At 42.9% G+C, this 22,339-nt stretch overlaps 1 protein-coding gene across 3 annotated transcripts in view; it reads left to right on the plus strand.

Annotated features, from left to right (window-relative positions):
- Nucleotides 1–21,610, plus strand: part of LOC126983918 (lactosylceramide 1,3-N-acetyl-beta-D-glucosaminyltransferase-like) — a 158,967-nt gene extending 137,357 nt beyond the window's left edge. For all 3 annotated transcript variants that reach the window (XM_050837134.1, XM_050837135.1, XM_050837133.1), the window contains 4 exons: nucleotides 2,812–2,942; nucleotides 12,436–12,639; nucleotides 16,946–17,277; nucleotides 18,769–21,610. In XM_050837134.1, the coding sequence (XP_050693091.1) occupies nucleotides 2,819–2,942; nucleotides 12,436–12,639; nucleotides 16,946–17,277; nucleotides 18,769–19,590 (1,482 nt within the window). In that variant the 5' untranslated portion in view covers nucleotides 2,812–2,818 and the 3' untranslated portion in view covers nucleotides 19,591–21,610. The remainder of the gene's footprint in view (nucleotides 1–2,811; nucleotides 2,943–12,435; nucleotides 12,640–16,945; nucleotides 17,278–18,768) is intronic.
- Nucleotides 21,611–22,339: the final 729 nt, after the last annotated feature.

The raw sequence follows: 22,339 nt of genomic DNA on the forward strand, positions 1-22,339 counted from the left end.
GGAGTGCCACCTCTCTCTCTCTCTCTCTCTCTCTCTCTCTCTCTCATCTGGCACTCGTTAGCTTGGCACTGCATGACTCTCCTTAGCTTAATTGTTAACACTGGCTGCATTTGACACTCCGAGGTTTTTCTTTTATTTGGTAACACTGTCTCCATTTGGCACTTGGATATTGTCACACTAGCCTTGATATCTCTCTCTCTCTCTCTCTCTCTCTCTCTCTCTCTCTCTCTCTCTCTCTCTCTCTCTCTCTCTCTCTCTCTCTCTCTCTCTCTCTCTCTCTCTCTCTCTCTCTCTCTCTCTCTCTCTCTCTCTCCCTTCCTTCCTTCCATTCCTTTAACATAAGAACGTAAGGAGTCTGCAAGAGGTCTGTGGGCTGTACAAGGCAGCTCCTGTTCTTATGTTCTCTTGTTCTTCCTCCCTTTCAAATAATCCATGACTCACCTCCTCACTGTTTATCTTGCCTCCCCTTCTCCTCTCCCTTCCCTCCTCCCTCTCTCCCTTTCTTTGACTCCGCCTCTCTTCCCTTCCCTTTCCCCCTCCCTTACTCAATTTCAATCCATGACATTTTTCTCCCCACTATTTATCCTCTCCCCCTTTCCCTTCCCTTCCCTTTCCTTCCTCACTCCACCATTTTCCTCCCCAACCTTACCTCCACACCTGCCAGCAATTTACTAACACACCTGCCTACACACACACACACACACACACACACACACACACACACACACACACACACACACACCTGTAGCCCTTTCACCTGAGCAGCAGTATCAATGAAGACATTATTACAGGTAAACTCATGTGCATGTGTGTGTATGGGGGGGGGGGGGGAATGATTTATTTACCATATTTATTGGTCTTAATAGATCGACACACCTGTTTGAAGGGTGAGCTCACGAACCTTTACTTTTTTTTATATATATATATACATTTTTTTTTTGCTTTGTTTCCCTCCACTTTCATTTCCTTTTTTTCATTTTCATTTTTTCTTCACTATTTTTCTCTAAATTTTCATCATTTAAAAAATTACTGTGCCTCTCTCTCTCTCTCTCTCTCTCTCTCTCTCTCTCTCTCTCTCTCTCTCTCTCTCTCTCTCTCTCTCTCTCTCTCTCTCTCTCTCTCTCTCTCTCTCTCTCTCTCTCTCTCTCTCTCTCTCTCTCTCTCTCTCTCTCTCTCTCTCTCTCTCTCTCTCTCTCTCTCTCTCTCTCTCTCTCTCTCTCTCTCTCTCTCTCTCTCTCTCTCTCTCTCTCTCTCTCTCTCTCTCTCTCTCTCTCTCTCTCTCTCTCTCTCTCTCTCTCTCTCTCTCATCCATAAATGTATAAATGAAATTTGACTGGAATATAAAAATAGTTTACCTATATAGACTATTGAAAATCACACACACACACACACACACACACACACACAGGAACACACACACACACACACACACACACACACACACACACACACACACACACACACACACACACAAACACACACACACAGGGAGTTAATTTTAAGTTAGTAATTTTAATGATCTCCATATATAATATGTATACTTTCAGCTCTCGAGCTGCTCATCCCTAAATAAGCCGTATATTATTATTATTATTATTATTATTATTATTATTACACACACACAGATCGACGCTAAAGTGCACTTGCTCATATCGGGGGAGTACCTGTTGGCGATTTCGAGTCCAACACTTGATCAGTCCGTGGTGAATTACACACATACATTCTCTCTCAATGTTTCATAATTATTTCCTGAATGTATCCAATTTGTTTCTCAACTGCTTCCCGAAAAACTTTGGAAACGTCTGGGATACATTGTTGTCATACATAGGTTACCCCTGAAACTACACCTCACCCATTGTGAGTAGTGGGGGGGACTCTGGAGCTGCCCTGTGTAGCCCACTCGGCCTCTTGCAGTTCCCCTGTTCTTATGTTCATACAAAGATTCCTGGTGTGGACGCACCTTTACCTCCCTATCCTTTATCCCCTCCTCCTTCTCCTCTCCCCCCCAACCCCCACCCCGAGCCAACAGATTCACACCTGAGCAATTTACAAACACACACACACACACACACACACACACACACACACACACACACACACACACACACACACACACACACACACACACACATACACCTGCAGCCCTGTCACCTGAGCGGCAGTATCAATAGCTACATTATTACAGGTAAACTCAGGTGTTTGGGCCGTGGTAAAGTCATTTACCTTATGAATTAGTTTAAGAGATGTAGACACCTGTTCAAAGGGTGAGCTCACGAACCTTTTCTATTATTTTATTTATTTATTGCAGCAAAGGAGACAAATGGCTCGAGGCCTAAAACTAATGACTGAAAACTAAAAAAAAAAATTACTTCATAAAGACCAAAAAACATTACGAAAAAGATTTGTTTCGTGTGTGTTTAGTGTTTGCGATTTTTTTTTTTTTTTTACAGCAAAGGAGACCGTTCAAGGGCGTAAAGAAAAAAAAATATATAAAAAAGCCCGCTACCTACTGCTCCTGAATAGAGGTCAAAGGAGTGGCCAAAAAGAGAGGTCAATTCCTGTGTGTGTGTGTGTGTTTGTGTGTTGTGCCGAATTTTGTATCTAGCGCCAACTAGAACAAACCCGTGTTCAGGGAGGGGTAAGGAATGTGCAGGTTCGAGAGAGGTCAAGTCAGGTGAGGGTCTAATTACCGTATTAAAGCCAAGCCCTTAATCTCAAGCCTATGGGTGGGGCTCGCACGCGTAGGACAACCGGGCGAGCTGACCTCATCACCCACCTGTCTCTTAACCAGTGTTTCTCTCCCTCCCCCAGAGTCCACATGGGTTGTCTCCAGGTGAGGCGATGGCTGTCCTTCCTGCCGGCCGCCTTCGTGGTGTATCTCCTCCTCCACTATCTCGTCTACCAGCCAGACCTGTCCACGCCCCCGCAGTCACCCATGATAGGTAAGGAAAGGGAGATGTGTTATGTGTTGTCTGTGTGTATTCGTATTAAAAGAAACAGGAATTGGGTTTATACTTGAAATGTTTCTCTCTCTCTCTCTCTCTCTCTCTCTCTCTCTCTCTCTCTCTCTCTCTCTCTCTCTCTCTCTCTCTCTCTCTCTCTCTCTCTCTCTCTCTCTCTCTCTCTCTCTCTCTCTCACCCCTTTTAGAACCTTTATTGGCGTGTATGTGATATGTGTGTGTGTGAGAGAGACTTTAACTGACCCTTTCTTTAATGTCATTCTTCCTAACCTCTTTTCGTTGGCTTGACCTCAAATTCCTGCTTCTATTGCACTTTTTTTGTTCTGTTTATTTTTTTTCTTGTTTCTGTTTTTGTAAGCGTGACTAACTTTTCTTTCTACTTCTACCTGTCCTTTTCCTTTCATTTCTCTCCTAACGTCACTCTTGCACTTTTTTTTTTTGTTCATCTATTTATTTTTTTGTTTCTGTTTGTTTCAGTTTTTGTAAGCATGACTAACTTTTCTTTCTCTACCTTTAGCTGTCCTTTCCCTTTCATTTCTCCTACGTCATATTTTCTCTTCTTCATTACCTTTACCTGGGTTCACCTCTACCTACCCTTCCTTTTCATGTTTCTCGCACCTTTAATCCTTTCTCCTCATTCTGTGTCTTCAAAGTCTTTATGTTAGGTAAGGAAAGCGATCAATAACCTTAGAATACTTTTATGGTCCTGGTGGTAGTCTGACCCTTCTTCTGTACCCTGAAGCTAGAAAACGCTCAATAGAACCCGGTTAATCTCCTTTTATGGTCCTGGTGTTAGTCTGACCCTTCTTCTGTACCCTGAAGCTGGAAAACACTCATTAGAGCCCGATTAATCTCCTTTTATGGTCCTGGTGGTAGTCTGACCCTTCTTCTGTACCCTAGAACTGGAAAACGCTCAATAGAACCCGAGTAATCTCCTTTTATGGTCCTGGTGGTAGTCTGACCCTTCTTCTGTACCCTAGAACTGGAAAACACTCAATAGAACCCGGTTAATCTCCTTTTATGGTCCTGGTGTTAGTCTGACCCTTCTTCTGTACCCTTGAACTGGAAAACGCTCAATAGAACCCCATGAATCTATTTTTCGTACGCGTATCCGTTGGCGTGTTTTTACCGGACTTCCTTTTCCTTCTCTTCTTTTGACCTGTAACGCTTTGTATCGCTTCTTAGGTCCTCCTCCTCCTCTTGTTCCTCCCTTCTTCTTATTCACACACACCTTCCTTTTCAGTGTTATGTTATTTTCTAACCTGAAATAAAGTCACTCATCTTCACTTATTCAGACATTTGTGCCCTTTTTTCCCAGCACTGCGCGAGGAACACTTTTGCCAACTTTACCATTCTTCTTTCTGTTTATTGGTTCCCTGTCTACCGACCTCTTGCAGACTCCTTATGTTTTTATGTTCTAAAGTTTTCTAAGTAAGGTATGAGCTGTTATGTGTATCTGTTTTGATTACTAGCTTGATTTTAACTAATTTTTCTCTACTTCCCTTTCGTATCTCCTTACGCCACCTTTTTTTTATTTCTTCACCCCTTTCTCCTCCTTCGATGCCCCCGAGTTATTTCTCTTTGGTAAGGGAAGCGATGTTATGTGTGTATATCTTATTAAGTTTGGCTTTAACTTAGCTTTCCCTTATCTTGCTATCCTGTTTCAGAGCATCAGTGTTTCTCTCTCTCTCTCTCTCTCTCTCTCTCTCTCTCTCTCTCTCTCTCTCTCTCTCTCTCTCTCTCTCTCTCTCTCTCTCTCTCTCTCTCTCTCTCTCTCTCTTCGCGATATCTCTGTTACAACACCTGCCTCCTCTACTAGTACGCCCTCCACCTTCACACCTGTCTCCATTACTGATGTTTTATGCTTTACAAAACACCTGCATCCAAACACCTGTCTCCATGAATGTCCCTTTACCCTTTTAAGCTCACACCTGTTTTTATTCTTGTTCTCTTTTATCTTTTATCCTTCCTTTCTTATCTTCTATTATTTCCGGCGCTTGTCATGTTTGGTTGCCATCTCTCCCTTTATATATATATTTATTTATTTATTTACTTTTTTGTAGTTGAGTTGGTAATGGTTTGTGATGTTTTAGTAAGGGAGGGCTTGGAATACGGCCTCCTCCTCCCCCTCTGAATTATATTATATCATTGTTTTTAAGAACATAAGACCATAGGGAGACTGCAAGAGGCATAATGGCCTACGCAGGGCAGCTTCAGATCCCCCCCTCCCCCCACTACCACCTGTTATCCTCGTCCATGTAGCTATCCAGTCTACTCTTAAAACAAGCTTTCGTCCCTGCACTCACTATGTGGTTGCTGTGTCTATTCCATTCCCCCACCACCCTATTACTAAACCAATGCTTGCCTATTTCCTTCCTAAATCTTTACTTTTCTTAATCCATCACTGCGTATTCTATCCTGCTGGCTAATTCTCAGTACTTTACTTACATCGCCTTTGTTGTAACCCTTGACCCATTTGAATACTTTTATCAGATCTCCCCGCACTCTTCGTCTTTCTAGAGAATGTAAGTTGAGATGTTTCAGCCTATCTTGATATGGGAGGTTCCTAAGCCCCTGAATCATCTTGGTCAGGGGCTGAGGAACCTCCCATATCAAGAAATCGAAAGTGCAAGTCTGATTCAAATGGAAGAAACGATAGAAACTGCAGTAATAATTTAAATTAGAAAAGTATAGATTTAGGAGGATATGAAGCATTGTTTATAATAGGATGGTGGGGAATGAATAGAACTCAATCACATTACTGCAGGACGATAGCTTTTAAGTAGACTGAATACATGGACGAGGATGACAGGTGGCAGTGGGGGGAATCTGGAGCTGCCCTGTGTAGGCCATTAGGCGTCTTGCAGTCTCCCTAAATTCTTATGTTCTTCCCCCTTTTATCGTCTCACTTACTCCTCTCTTTTCTCTTCTTTTTCCTCTTCCTCTCTTTCTCTTCCTCCTTCATCTCTTCTCCTCTCTCTTCCTCCTCATTCTTTTCATTCTCATTTCCTTCTCTTTATTTATCAGTTTTTCCATATCCTTTTCCCTTTTCTTTCCTCCATCTTCTCTCCTCTCCAATCTTTGTTTTAATCTTTTCTTTATCTTTTTTCTTCTTTTCTGTTCCTAGAGTTTTTCATTTTACTTCTATCCATAATTTTATACTTTTTATTTTTATTTTTTCTGTCCATATTTTTCTTCTTTTATATTCATAGTTTTCTGTTCATTCTGTTTATTGTTTTATTTGATCTTTTTCTTCTTTTATATTCATAGTTTAATCCTTTTCCTCTCTACCCCTCTTCCTTCTCCTCCTCCTCTTCCTCCTCCTCCTCTCTCTGGTAAACACACAAGGTCGTGACAGGTAAATATGTGCTAATGAATCCGCCGTTGAGACCTTACCTGTGGCCGTCACGTTGAGATGCTGAAAGAGGAAAAATGGAGACAGAGAGAGAGAGAGAGAGAGAGAGAGAGAGAGAGAGAGAGAGAGAGATATGAAAGAATGGGAAGAAGAGACAGAATAGGGACATGGAAGAATGGGAAGGATAGAAGATGGGAGAAAAGGAAGGGAAGGAGATGGGAGAATGAGAAGAAAGGTAGAGAATAGAAGGATGAAAGGATGGGAAGAAGAGAAATAGATAACATGGACGAGAGAATGAGAGAATAGGAAGAAAAGAGAGATACGAAGAGAGGGAAGAATAATAGGAGATAGAGGAATGAGAAAGAAGAGAGATAGAGAGAATGGAATTACGTAAGAATGGGAGGAAGGAAAGAGGAAAGAAGGAAGAATAGGAAGGAAAGAGACAGAGAATCAGAATAATGAAAAAAAGATAGAAAATGAGAAAAAGAGAAAGTGAAGGAGAAGAATGAAGAGGAAAGTGATGATGGAGGAGGAGGAGGAATGTGAAATGAGAGTAAGGAAGGAGGAATGTGAGAAATGGCAGTCTCTCTCTCTCTCTCTCTCTCTCTCTCTCTCTCTCTCTCTCTCTCTCTCTCTCTCTCTCTCTCTCTCTCTCTCTCTCTCTCTCTCTCTCTCTCCCCCATTGTTTGTTGTGATGTTATCTTTCTTTTATCTCAAGGTAAAAAAAGAGATAGAGAGAGATAATGGAACAATATAAGGAAAAAGATGAAAGAAAAAAATATGAAAATAGAGAGAAAGAGAGCATAAAGAGTAATGAGAGAGAGAGAGAGAGAGGAAATGGAAGGGCAAAAGGGGATACAGGGAAGGGATAATGGGAGGTTAGGTAAGAGGATGGGAGAAGGGAAGGTAAAGGTAAGGGAGGGAAGGGAAGGGAAGGGAGGGAGATGTCATTGATGGGTAAGGAATATACACCATAGACTCCGATAGAGGAAAAAAATAAAAGAAAAATGGAGATGGAGGAGGAGAAGGAAGGGGAAGAAGAGAAAGAGAAAGAGGAAAAGAAAAAAAAAGAAAATTATAAGCACGAAATAAATGAACGAAGAAAAGACAAAAAGAAAGAAAAAAAATATAAACAATAAAAAATGAATAAAAAAAGGCGACAAAATTAACTATAAAAACTTGTTTATATTATTTTCTTTATTATTATTTTTCTTATTTTTATTTTGTGTTTTTTATAGTTTATTTTGTCGCCTTTTTTTATTCATTTTTTTATTCTGTTTATAATTTTTTTTTTCTTTTTGTCTTTTCTTCGTTCATTTATTTCGTGCTTATAATTTTCGTTTTTTTCTTTTCCTCTTTCTCTTCTCTTCCCCTTCCTTCTCCTCCTCCATCTCCATTTTTCTTTTATTTTTTTCCTCTATCGGAGTCTATGGTGTATATTTTTGCTAGGTGACTATTCCTTACCCATCAATGACATCTCCCTCCCTTCCCTTCCCTCCCTTACCTTTACCTTCCCTTCTCCCATCCTCTTACCTAACCTCCCATTATCCCTTCCCTGTATCCCCTTTTGCCCTTCCATTTCCTTCCCCTCAGCTCCCCCCTTCCCTTATATAACCTCTTCTCCCCCTTCCCTCCCTTCCTCTTACGTAAGCTCCCCTCCCTCCCCTTCCTTTCTATTTCTGCCTCCCACACAATCTCTCTCTCTCTCTCTCTCTCTCTCTCTCTCTCTCTCTCTCTCTCTCTCTCTCTCTAATTACTCTTAATGCTCTCTTTCTGTCTATTTTCATATTTTTCCTTATATTGTTCCATTATTCTCTCTCTCTCTCTCTCTCTCTCTCTCTCTCTCTCTCTCTCTCTCTCTCTCTCTCTCTCTCTCTCTCTCTCTCTCTCTCTCTCTCTCTCTCTCTCTCTCTCTCTCTCTCTCTCTCTCCCCTGACCCCTTGGCACGGTGCCTGGACAGCTTGACGTGGTTGGCACTTCCTGAGGCTGCCACGGGAGGGAACGGGGCGCTGTCTAGACTGGTGGAGGAAGGGGAGAGGAAAGGATAGAGGAATAGGGGGAGGAGCTTGAATGAGAAGAGGAGGAATGGGAATAGGAGGAGGAGAAGGAGGAAAGAGAAGGGGTAATGGAGAGAGTAAGAAGGGAGAGGAAAAGGAATAGGGGGGGAAGGAGGAGGAAGAGGAAAGGAAAGGGAAAAGATAATGTAGGGAGAGAAAGAGTGAGGAGAGAAAGGATAAAGAGGAGGAGGAGGAGGAGAAAAGGGAAGAGGAAGAGGAGGGTGATCAGAGGCAGTTTAAATAACGAAGAGGAAATAGAGGAGGAGATATTGATAAGAGATGGAAGTAGGTTTTGAGGACACACACACACACACACACACACACACACACACACACACACACACTCTGTTTCAAAGCAAAGTTACTACAAGCGGATATTACATTAAACCTTCATCCTCCTCCTCCTCCTCCTCCTCCTCTTCCGTCTAATCTATGCTTTAAGAACCCGGAAGTACACACACACACACACACACACACACACACACACACACACACACACACACACACACACACACACACACACACACACACACATAATTTTCAACCTTTACTTAAAATTATAAATGGGATAAAAAGAAAGAAAAACTCTCTCTCTCTCTCTCTCTCTCTCTCTCTCTCTCTCTCTCTCTCTCTCTCTCTCTCTCTCTCTCTCTCTCTCTCTCTCTCTCTCTCTCTCTCTCTCTCTCTCTCTCTCTCCCCCCTTCCTTCCTGTATATCTCTTTGTTTCTTGCTGTCTATAATTATCTATCCCCTGCTCTCTCTCTATCTATCTATCTCTTCGTAGCCAAAAAATAAATTATCGTTCCCTTCCAACTGTCCTTTTTGTCCTTCATGCTTTTTTTTTTACTATATAAACCGCTAAAGTAAAAACCTGTTATTCTGGGTAAACTGTGGTCTTCAGTTTTTTCATCTTTTCGTGGCCAAAATGTTTACCGTATAATTATCTCCTTTCGTCCTTCGCTCATTTGTTTTGCTGTAGAATCAAGGAAAGGAGAAACAGGAGGAATGGTAAGAGAAAAACAAAAAAAGAGGAAGAAGGAAAGTAGGAATGGGAAGGAGAAGGAAGAAAGGGAAGGGGAAATAAAGAGAGAGGAAGAAGGGAAAGGAAAAGGAGGAAAAAGAAGAAAGAGGAAGAGGAGAGGAAAAAGCAAAATAGGAAGAGGAGGAAAGCGAAGGGGAAATGATAGAGAGGAAGAAGGGAACGGAAAAGGAGGAAAGGTAAGAGAAAAAGAAGAAAGAGGAAGAGGAGGAGAGGAAGAAGCAAAATAGGAAGAGGAAGAGATGGGGGAAGGGGAAATGGAGAGAAAGGAAGAAGGGAAAGGTAAGAGAAAAAGATGAAAGAGGAGGAGAGGAAGAGGAAGAGATGGGGGAAGGGGAAATGGAGAGAAAGGAAGAAGGGAAAGGTAAGAGAAAAAAATGAAAGAGGAGGAGAGGAAGAGAAAGAAGAGGAGCAGGAGAAAGAGGGAATGAGAAGGAGGATAGGGAAGGGGAAATGGAGAGAGAGGAAAATGAGGAGGTAGGTATGGAAAAGGTAGAAAATTCGATGGGGTGCGTGTCATTGGGCCAGTCTTACAGTCCAGTCCAGCATGTTTGTAAGCTCCCCAACCAAACGTAAAACACGACGAAAACTCCTTGTATAGTGTTTTCTCTCTCACATTTGTTACGTTTTTTTATGCCCTTGAACTGACTCTGCTGTAAAAAAAAAACACTAAACATGGAATTTTCGTCGTGTTTTGTGTTTGGGTAGGGAGCTTTCAAACGTGCTGGACTGGGCTGTAAGACTGGGCCATAATATATCCATTTAAACCATCGAATTATTTTTACATTTTCTTATCTTAATTTTTTTCTACACTGCAAAGAAAAAAGTACACAATTCGATGGTGCGTTTCATGGAGTCGTCTTTTATACATATTTTTTAAACTTTTTTTTTTTACTGTAGAAACAACAAAAAATATATTAAATTCGATGGTGCGTTTCATGGAGTCGTCTTTTATACATTTTTTTAAAACTTTTTTTTTACTGTAGAAACAACAAAAATATATTAAATTCGATGGGGTACGTTTGCCATATCCCGTTAAACCAGCGACTGTTTTCTTTCTATATTCACTTATTTTCTCCACACAGTTCTAGACCTTGACTGGTATGCACGTCTGTAACTACAAATATGAATGGATAATGTCAAAATGATGAAGGTATTTATGTCATCTCCATCCACTCCCTTCGTATATATAAATACAAATATACACACAATCTCTAAATGATGACTGTACTTTCATCTTTACCAACTTATATTTATCGTAATTTCCTCATAGTACATCAAATACATCTGATATTCTTAAGTATATTCACCTACAGTACCTATTTGAATGTAATTTATAGTACTTTGGATTTACTACACATCAGGACCGCCATGTCATCTGATGTCTTGCAAATACTATTGGAGGAAAAAGGCCAGATCGCACTTAGTTAAAAAGGCAAGAAGTCTCATTTACCGACACACACACACACACACACACACACACACACACACACACACACACACACACACACACACACATATATATCAAGCGTAATTGCAAGTTCAAAGAGGAAATGGGAGGATTCGTTGACAGAAGAGTGAGAGAGACCAGGGAAGGAAAGGACAGAAAGAGGAACGGAAAATAAAAAAAGATTGTGATGGAGGAGGAGGAGAAGGAAAAGAAAAAGAGGGACTCGCTGACAGACTTAACAAACTAACGAGGGAGAGGGAAATAGAGACCAGGAAAGGGAAGAGAAAGAACAAAGGAAAAGAAAAACGATAAAATAAAAGTAGAGTATAGTAAGTGGGCGAAATAAAGAGGACAAGAGCACAGGTAATAATAGTTAGTCGGTTAATGAATGGGCCACAGGTGTGTGTGTTCGCCAACCTACAATACCTGACCTGCACCTTAATTACCGCGCCCCCCCGCCCCCCACCCACCCGAACACCTGTACCGCGGCCCGCCCTCAGGTGAACGACTACACTATTGACACTGAAGGATTTTTTTATTATTATTATTTCATGCTTTTGTTCCTTCTCCTATCTCTATACTACGACTCCTCTTCCTCTCTTCTTCTGTTCCTCCTTCTTCTTCCTCCTTATTTTCTTTTCTTTTTCTTCCTTCTTCTTCCTCCAGCTTCTCCTCCTCCTCCTCCTCGTACTTGCCATTCAGTTTTATATAAGATGCTTTCGCTTTTGTACTCCTCCTCCTCCTCGTCGGAAAGTTCACTGTTCAAGGCAAAAGACGCAGCGCTATTTCCGTTGTTATTTTACGTTTTTTACTCGGACAATTATTCCGTTCTTTTCGTCTCTCTCTCTCTCTCTCTCTCTCTCTCTCTCTCTCTCTCTCTCTCTCTCTCTCTCTCTCTCTCTCTCTCTCTCTCTCGTAGGATTCACTACTCCTTTGAGAAAAGTTAGAGAGAGAGAGAGAGAGAGAGAGAGAGAGAGAGAATGATCAATTTGCAATATTCCTTTTTTTTTTATTTTTTTTTCTTATATATCTATTGTCTTCACTTTTGCCTGAAAAGCTTATGCTTATATAAAGGCTGGCCTCTAACAATACATACAACATATTATGTAACTGTACCTAATAGGCTATTAATAAATGTTTCAAATGTTTCAAAATGTTTCAAAGAGGGAGAGGAGGTATGAAAGGATAATGAAGAAACAAGGATTATTATTATCATTATTATATCACCATCATCATCATTATCAATACATTTAATTCATTTGTTTAACATTTTTTTCAGTAATGTTCTTTGATGTGTTTGATGCATAATTTATTATTAAATCAACAAATACAGTATGTCACCTAATCAATAAAGTTCATTGACGTGTGTGTGTGTGTGTGCCGCCGTTACGTGGTGGCGGGGGTGGGCGTCACGCGGGTCGGCGTGAGTCAGGGCCAAGGTTTGCCGCCCGGCGTAACGCTGCTGGACGGTGGGCCTGGCGTGATGGCCGCCTCGTTAGGATGGGGCGGGTAAGGATTGGGTCAGGCAGGACAGGTCGTTGAGTGTAGCTGATGTGTGTGTTATTGTGTTCCAGATGAGGGTTTGCCGCGGACCAACGACACGCCGGTGGGGGTGGCGGGGGGGTCACGCAGCCTGCAGAGCGGGCCCCGCGTGCTGCCCCCCCTCACCCCCCAGGAGGTGAGCGCCGCCACGGCCCCCAGCGAGGAGCCGCCCCCAGCCGAGGCGAGCCCCGGAGGGCGGCGCCCCGACGCCGCCAACGGGACCAGCGCGCTGCCAGGTAGTGCACCCTCTCCTCTCCCTGCCCTGCCCGGGGCCCCGGAGGAGGCCAGCTCGGGGCCCCCGCTCAGCCCCGACCCCTCCACGCCCCGCCCCGTCCCCCTCGCCCCCCACTACCCCCCGCGCCTTTCCCCCGTAGTGCTCCCCAGCCTCCGCCCGCCGCCCTTCATGCCGGAGTACGGCGGCGGCTTTCTCGGGCCGGGCCGCTACCCCGCCCCGCCCCAGCCCCACCCCCGCCCCGGCACCGCGGCCCTCGCCCGCCGCGCCCGGCTCTTCTACCAGCAGCAGCAGCTACAACTAGAGCAACGGCAGCAGATACAACTACAGCAACAACTACAGCAACAGCAGCAGCCGCAGGGGTCTGTGTACCCCCCGCCGCAGTTGGCGGCCACGTACGCCCAGGGTCGGGTCATGGCCCAAGGGGGCCACCCGCCCCCGCCCCCCCACGACGACCTGTCGCCCGTGTACGACCCTTTCGGGTACCTGGAGAGTCATGACCTGACCATGGGGGCGGTGCCCCGCCAGCGTGCAGGTAACGCAGTGCATGGCGGCGGCGGCGGCGGCGCCTCGTCCTCCTTCAGTAGACTCTCCGTGGCTTCCCTCTGTGCATGACGGCTGTGCCGAGACACACAACACAACACATGCAACGCAGCACGACATATTGCAACATCTTGGATAACATCAACATGAAGAACACCAACAATTATAACCATGACATGACAGGAATAACAACCATCACCATCACCACCACCACACGTACACCAAAACCGCAACGTGAATAACAACACCGCCACCGCCACCGCCACATGAATAACCACTACCGCCGGCAGCCACACACACACACACACACACACACACACACGGTCAACATTCCTTCGGTGGCGGGGCTCTCATCGTCCCCCTTCACCTTCCCTAGACTCGTACTGACCCCCTCACCCCCCCCTCCCCGGCACACCCCAGCTCACTCCGGGGACGGAAGCTTGCACGTGGCGCCCCCTGCCCCCTAACCCCCCTGCACCCCCCGCCCCCCGCACCCCCTGGACTCAGTGTATAGTGTGGGTCGAGGTGGACGTATTGAGTGTGTCTATGCTCTTGTTTACTAATGGGTTGAACTCTTCGACTCCTCTTGCCTTCCTCCTCTTCTTGACAAGCCTCTTCCTCTTCTCTGTCATCTTTCTCTTCCTCCTCTTCATTCATCTCTCCTTCCTCTTCTCCCTTATTCATTCTCTTCTTTCTTCTCTTCTTTCCTCCTCTTCTTCCGCCTTCCTCTTCTATTCTCTGTCCTCCTCTTTCCTCCTTCTATTCCTGTTTTTTTTTCTCTTCTTCCTCTTCCCTCTCCTCCTTCTCTTCCTTCCATTCTCACATAACGGACAAGGAAGAGACGGAAGAAAAAAAAATAACTGAAGAATTTTAGCTCAACTGGCCTTGACCTCCCCGAGAGAGAGAGAGAGAGAGAGAGAGAGAGAGAGAGAGAGAGAGAGAGAGAGAGAGAGAGACTGGGCACTAGACTGAGAGAGAGGATATTAAGCTTCCTGTTTCATTCCCATCTCTCTCTCTCTCTCTCTCTCTCTCTCTCTCTCTCCCCTTTCCTCCCCCTCCCTCTCTCCCTCTCCTGCATCACATTTAGGTCTAAGCCAATAGGGAAAGACTTGATGGAGAGCAGCCAATCAGAAGAGAGTTCGAGATAGCGTTAACCAATCAGCGTCGACTTTGAGCTCAGCCTTATCAATCACGAGAGACTTCACTTCATTCACACTTTGTCAGAAGGAGAGAAAGGGAAATGGAGAGAGGAAGAAGGGAAAAAGAGGAGGAAGGGGAAGGAAAAGAGGGAGGAGGGAATGAAAAGAAGGAAAGTGAAGGGGAAATGGAGAGAGAAGAAGAAAGGAAAAAGAGGAGGAGGGAATGAGAAGGAGATGGAGAGAGAGGAAGAAGAGAAAGAGAGGAGGAAGGGAAAGGAGCGGGAGGAAGAAGGGAGAGCAAAAGGAATAGAAGGAAAGGAGAGAGGAAGGAGAGGAAAGGGAAAGGAGTAGGAAGAGGAGGAAAGGAAAGAAGATAGTAATAATAATGATAATAGTAATGATTTTTCTTTTTGTTATTGTTATTATTTGGATAGGTTTGAAAATAGGTTGTTATTTTTTTCATTGTTTTTTTCTTGCTTTTCTTTCTGTTATTTTTTTTTATTATTTTTCTTCTTGTTTTTGCTCTTTTCTTTTTCTTCTTCCTTTTTTTTCGTGTTTTCTTCTTTATCTTCTTGTTCCTTTTTTCTTCTTGTTCTCTACTACTATTGCCTATTATTATTATTATTATTATTATTATTATTATTATTATTATTATTATTATTATTATTATTGATACTCCTGCTACTACGACTACTACTACTATTACTACTACTGCTACCACTACTACTACTACTACTAAATTATTTTTTTCCCCTTTTTTATTTAGTTACATTCGTTGCGCAGAATTGAAGTTCATATTATTTAGTGTGTGTGTGTGTGTGTTGCTCTAACGGGGTCGGTCTCATCCTAATCCGGATTATATTAACGGGGTTACGATAACACCTTGGTATGAATGGACTCTCTCTCTCTCTCTCTCTCTCTCTCTCTCTCTCTCTCTCTCTCTCTCTCTCTCTCTCTCTCTCTCTCTCTCTCTCAAAAAATATATTGAACGAATCTTACTTAAAATCTCTGCTTGAATTTCATATATTTTCACTTATTCTCTATTATTATATTCGTAGTAGTAGTAGTAGCAGTAGTAGTAGTAAATGGTATTGTTGTTATTATTGTTCTCCGTATTACTATTATTATTATTACTATTACTATTATTATCACGAAGTTTCAAGGTTCCATGACGACAAGTTCAACGTTCTTACTCTATTTTTTCCTCTTGGTTCCTCTTGACTGACTATCGAAAGTGAAATGGCGAGGAGAAAGAGGGAGGAAAGGTGGAAGATGAGAGGTAACTCGTTGGTTCCGTTAACACCTCTTCCTCTCCTCCTCCCCTTCCACAATGGACAAAACAACAAGGGCGCGGCATCTGGCCAGTTTTTTGTGCCATTAATAAATTCCTCCCATTCTTTGTTTCGTCGATTTATGGGTCAAAAGGTTCTAATTATCGAGGCTGGGAGGCATTTTTTTTTGTTTCATTTCCCCTTCACGTAGGTATTTAAAAACGGGGTCTGCGTCACTTCCGTATTGCTGGTTTTGGCTGGTATAACGCGGGTGTATTTTTTGATTTATAGTATACTTGATCTTATTAATGCGTGTACCGTTTCTCTTACTCTATAATTGACTACGTTTCTCAGCAAGTGTTTTTTTCCTTCATATGTAATTATCTACACCTACGAAGCTATTTGTGTGACGTTTCTTAAGCAAGTTGATCATACTCTCTAATCGGCGACCTTCCTTAGCAAGTTATTCATATCAAGTTAACTTTACCTTCAAACTTCCTCCAGGCATACCTTCTTGTGTTAATCCCTACGGCAAGTTTGAGATCAGTGGATTTGGAATGTCTTTAGGAGAGCCGGTTAATTAGTCACGTTCCCAAAGCGAGTTTCATCTGTATCTGTGAAGCGATGTGTGGCGTTTCTTAAGCAAGTTTCTATAGCGAGTTTCATCTGTATCTGCGAAGCGATGTGTGTATTGCGTTTCTCTTACTCTATAATTGACTACGTTTTTCAGCAAGTGTTTTTTTTCCTACATATATATATATCTTTCTACACCTACGAAGCTATTTGTGTGACGCTTCTTAAGCAAGTTTATCATACTCTTTAATTGGCGACCTTCCTTAGCAAGTTTTTTTTTTCTTTTCATATATATAAATCTACCTACAGTGTCTGACGTTTACCTACATACCGCCTACCTACGGACGTTTACCTACAGTATGACGTTTATTATGCAAATTTATCTTACTTTAGTTTATAATTGACGATTCTTACCTTTTTTTTCCACTAATGGCCGTCCACAGCGCATACTTTCTTGTGTTAATCCCTACAAGTTTGAGATCAGTGTCTGTGGAGTTGCTTTCGGATGAGGTTTGTTCTATGTTAATACGGCAAGTTTCCTCGTAAATCGATGACACGCTTCAGATCTCTTTCATAATCGTAGCATTTCGCGTGGTAGATAGAGCAGCAACCTTTCACGTGTTATATAGAGCATGGACGATTAAAACAAGAAATTCAACCAGAGCAAGATTTATTCATAACAGGGTTCACATCATTGCAGGAAGTTCTTATGTGTTTACTCTTAAGCCTGGCACAGCAAGTTTAACCAGAGCAAGTTTTATTGAGTCAAGTTTTTGCCTTACAGGAGTGACTACGAACCAGCTTGTGGCGGCGTCGGTGTCAGGAGGGGCGGTACCAGCATCCTCCTCCACTAAGGTTGCATCTTCACCCTCCTCGTCCTCGTCCTCTGTCGTCCCTGCCTCTAGAACAAGCAACGCAGCCCCAGTAGCCCCCAGCCAGCCCCAGCCGCAGCCCCAGGGTCCAGTTCGCCCCGTGGTGATTCAAGGGACGGGCTCGGAAGTTCAGCCCAAGCAAGCCGTTACCAAGAAGACTTTGGTGCTCAAGAAGACGAGTGTGGTTTCGTCTTCCGTCTCCTCCCCGTCACTGGCCATCAATTTCCTGAAGGGGAGGCAGAAGGTGAGAGAGAGAGAGTTTACATTGATCGATATAGAGGGAGAGATTTACACAGATTCATATAGATAGGGAGAGATTTACATAGATCGATATAGATAGGGAGAGATTTACATAGATCGATATAGATAGGGAGAGATTTACATAGATCGATATAGATAGGGAGAGATTTACACAGATTGATATAGATAGGGAGAGATTTACATAGATCGGTATAGATAGGGAGAGATTTACATAGATCGATATAGATAGGGAGAGATTTACATAGATCGGTATAGATAGGGAGAGATTTACATAGATCGATATAAATAGGAAGAGATTTACATAGATCGATATAGATAGGGAGAGATTTACATAGATCGGTATAGATAGGGAGAGATTTACATAGATCGATATAAATAGGGAGATATTTACATAGATCGATATAGATAGGGAGAGATTTACATAGATCGATATAGATAAGGAGAGATTTACATAGATCGGTATAGATAGGGAGAGATTTACATAGATCGATATAGATAGGGAGATATTTACATAGATCGGTATAAATAGGAAGAGATTTACATAGATCGATATAGATAGGGAGATATTTACATAGATCGGTATAGATAGGGAGAGATTTACATAGATCTATATAAATAGGGAGATATTTACATAGATCGGTATAGATAGGGAGAGATTTACATAGATCGATATAGATAGGGAGATATTTACATAGATCGGTATAAATAGGAAGAGATTTACATAGATCGATATAGATAGGGAGATATTTACATAGATCGGTATAGATAGGGAGAACAGGGAGATATTTACATAGATCGGTATAGATAGGGAGAGATTTACATAGATCGATATAAATAGGGAGATATTTACATAGATCGGTATAGATAGGGAGAGATTTACATAGATCGATATAAATAGGGAGATATTTACATAGATCGGTATAGATAGGGAGAGATTTACATAGATCGATACAAATAGGGAGAGATTTACATAGATCGATATAGATAGGGAGAGATTTACATAGATTGATATAGATAGGGAGAGATTTACATAGATCGATATAGATAGGGGGAGATTTACATAGATCGATATAGATAGGGATAAATTTACATAGATCGATATAGATAGGGAGAGATTTACATAGATTGATATAGATAGGGAGAGATTTACATAGATCGATATAGATAAGGAGAGATTTACATAGATCGATATAGATAGGGGGAGATTTACATAGATCGATATAGATAGGGAGATATTCACATAGAACAACATATTTTCAAGAGCCAAGTTCATTCACATTGTCATTATCATCATTATCAAAACAGTAATTACAGCAGTGACATGAGGAGCCAAGATTCATTCATATTCTCATTATCATTATAGGAACATTAGTGAGTGACATTAGTAGCTGGTTCATTCATAGTACCATCATCATTATAGAAGCAGTAATAAGTGACATCAGGAGCCAAGGTTAACTGACTCTCTCCCCCTCAGCTTGGTGAGCGCTATGAGTCTGGGTTCAGCGTGCCGCACGAGGAGCTGTGTCCAGACAACGGTCGAGAACTGAAGGTACTGGTGCTGATCACGAGCGCCCCGGACCACCAGAAGCACCGGACGGCCGTGCGTCAGACCTGGGGCCACTTTGGGGTGCGGCGCGACGTGGTGCTGGCCTTCATGGTGGGCCGCACCCTCAACGCCGACATTCAGGCCAGCCTGGACCAGGAGAACGATCTGTATGGAGACATTGTGCAGGCCAACTTCATGGACCACTACAGCAACCTGACCCTCAAGACCATCTCCATGTTCGAGTGGGTCAAGACCTACTGCTCCGAGTCCCACTTCATCCTCAAGACGGACGACGACATGTTCATCAACATGCCACTGCTGCTGTCCTTTGTGGAGTCCAAGAGCAGCGAGCAGCGCGTGCTGTACGGCCGCATGGCCAAGGGGTGGAAGCCCGTACGCAACAAGAAGAGCAAGTACTACATCGATGCCAGCACCTACAGCAGGACGCGCTACCCAGACTTCCTGACTGGCCCGGCGTACCTCTTCACTGGCGACGTAGTGGAGGACATCTACCGCAAAACGCTGGACACCACCTTCTTCCCCCTAGAGGACGTGCTGGTGACGGGCATCGTGGGCGAGAGCCTTAGGCTGCGGCGCGTCGGGGACTCGCGCTTCAGGAACGAGAAGATCAAGCTGACAGACACCTGTGGCCTCCTCAAGACCATCTCCATCCACATGGTGAAGTACGAGGAGCAGTTTGACATCTACAAGCGGACGCTGGACGGCAAGGCCAAGTGCAAGGTGGGATAGCCGGCCCCCGCCCGGCACAGCACCCGCCGCCGCCGCCACTGACAGCCGCCGCGCGAGGCACACGCCGGCAACGCTATGCTCAAAACACTCCTGGCAGTCTGTGATGCTCCAAAGTGATTGACATTGTCACTGACGTCGTCTAGTCCGTGTGTCTCGTGAGGGCGGGCGGGTGTGTGGTGCTGCCCGGGTGCCGCATGGAACTGAGCGGTGCTGTGCCGGGCTGGGGGGGGTGATGCCGAGGACAGGGGAAGCTCTGAGCCAAAGATGTGGCACGACGGCCATATTTATTGTTGTGTGTGTGTGCCAGAGATGAAGGAAGCTCAAGGACTTGTGTTGTGACCGAGGCAACGCTTGGTGTCTGTCCGTTTGTTTGTTTACATGTCGCTCACCAATTGAAAAGTCATTTTACGGATTTTAGAAAAGTGTGAATCATGAGGAACTACCTTCGCACAGTTCTCGTCTTTTAAGTTATTTATTTTGCATCATTGCCGAGTTCTAGAGGACAGGACCCTCCCGCATACTGTGATTATAATGTTATTTCTGATTTGCTCACGTTTTCAGTATATACCATTACCGCGCTGCTCCCACAGACAGAGCAATGGGCAATGTTCCTAGCCCGGGGCGTGACGTGTGAGCCCCTTCCCTGACCAGCAGCAGCAGCAGTAGGGCCTCAGTGTGGTGCAGAACCCTACCAAGGCTGTGGCAGGAAGACGTCTTTGTGAAATCCTTTATCCTCCTTATTTTTAACAGTGCTACGTTAGTCTAGAGCAGCATCATAACCCCTTTTTTTCTGTGATAATCATGGAAAACCTCTTCATTCTCATTGTCAGGTGGTCTAGGGGCTCGTGTGGGCTGGCAGGCAGACCAGCATCAGCAGAAAGGTCTTATTTATACTTCTAAGACTCACCTTCTGTTTGACTCATGAAGTGAAGGGCCAAGGCTGGATCTTAATATTTTGCCTTCTCATTAACTCATTAGCTGTGTTGGTAAGGCTGAATTATTGTATTTTCCTTCATGTAAGACAAAAGCATACAAGACAAACCATAAAAATCATGATCCAGCCGGCCACACGCATTGGAATAGCTTTTTTTACGAGGTGTTCACTGTCTGCTGGCTTGGAAAGGATGCAAGACAGTGTTAAAAGGAAGGTGATGTTACTACTGCTGCTGCTGCTGGTGTGCTGTCCCCTGCCGTGCCCTGTGTCTTGTGCCCCAGTGCAGAACGTGTGTGCAACTGTCCAAGGGGTGCTGCAAGATGTCCATATACTCGTCCTTACTAATGTGTAACTTCAGGGCATCGTGGAGAGCCTTGTTGGGGGACTGGATTTAGGGTTTTGATACACCTTACTTATTCAGCGGTTTGTGTTGATGTTCCAGTATTTTGTTACCTCACAAAACCAGAAGTGTGGATTGGGGAGCTTCATGAAGACTGTGGTGTTATGGAACTGATCCTACAAAGTGTTTTTCGTGAATTCGTACAGAGTGTCTTGGGAGGCTTGGGTTTTATCGAGGGTGTGAATTAGCGTTGACAAATTATCACATACTCATTGCATTTCATTTTCGTAGTTTCCGACCCATAACTTCAGCAAAACAAACAAACATATCGATAAATAAGAGTTTAATAAATAAGGCTTTAATTTTCCGTCGTTATTGGTGTTGGTATACGAGAGTTTGAGGCTGAAAATTGATGATAAATGCAATGTGGTGAATGCGATAATCTGGCAATGCTAGTGTGAAGGAAGTCAGAAGTCAGGAAGGAAATTGGTCTTTTTATAGTTATTTTATCTTTTATCAGAGGAATGGAGTTTGTAAATTACTTCTATTATGAAATTTTACTTTTGTTATAAATTGAGATATTAAATTATAGGAAATCTTTGAAAATGTGGAAATTTGTCTTTTTATATATATCGGTTCTTTTAGTTTAACTTTTAACAGAGGGAGAGAGAGTTTGAAAATTACGTTTATTATGAAAGTTTACTTCTGTTATAAATTGAAATATTAAATTATAGGAGATCTTTGAAAATCAATTCTTTTTGTTTAACTTTTAACAGAGGAAGACAGGGTTTGAAATTTACTTTTATTACAAAATTTTACTTCTGTTATGAAATGAGATATATTAGATTCTAGGAAATCTTAAAAAAATGCTTCTTGTAATTCTGCATTTTATTATAACTAGATCCGAGAGGTACTTATTAGCTCAGTGATACAGGAATACGAACCGAGGCTTTTTGATAAGGAGATTTTGTAATGTAAAAATAAACTGTCAAGAGATTTTGCCAGAGGTGATGCATTTGTTTCTTGTATAAGTCAGTCAGTCATTATGTTCCTGCAGTTACTAAATTATTTATTGCTTATGCAGTGAAGTTACATTTTTATCTATTTTTGTATAGGAAAGGAGAAGAGAAATTGAAGGAGGTGAGGCACTTTTTCTTAGTAAATCAGTCTTTATTTAAACCTCAGACATTAGGTTCACACTGTTACAAAATCATCTGTTGCATATGCAGTGAAGTTTACATTTTTTATCTTTTTTGATAGGAAAGGAGGTTGGTCAAGGGCATAACATAAAAAAGAAAAAGGAAACAATGAAACACTTAAAATCAAAAAGCCTTGTCATACTATCACCAGGCTCATAATACTACCCACGGAAATACTAACACAACCTCTACCAAAGCCTTGAAATGTGTGTATGTCAACCTGTGCCTAATTATAACATCCTGTACCGACATTTCCATTTACTTAACTCACAGATA

Source organism: Eriocheir sinensis, chromosome 55 (genome assembly GCF_024679095.1).
Source record: "Eriocheir sinensis breed Jianghai 21 chromosome 55, ASM2467909v1, whole genome shotgun sequence".
Classification (NCBI taxonomy): Eukaryota; Metazoa; Arthropoda; class Malacostraca; order Decapoda; family Varunidae; genus Eriocheir; species Eriocheir sinensis.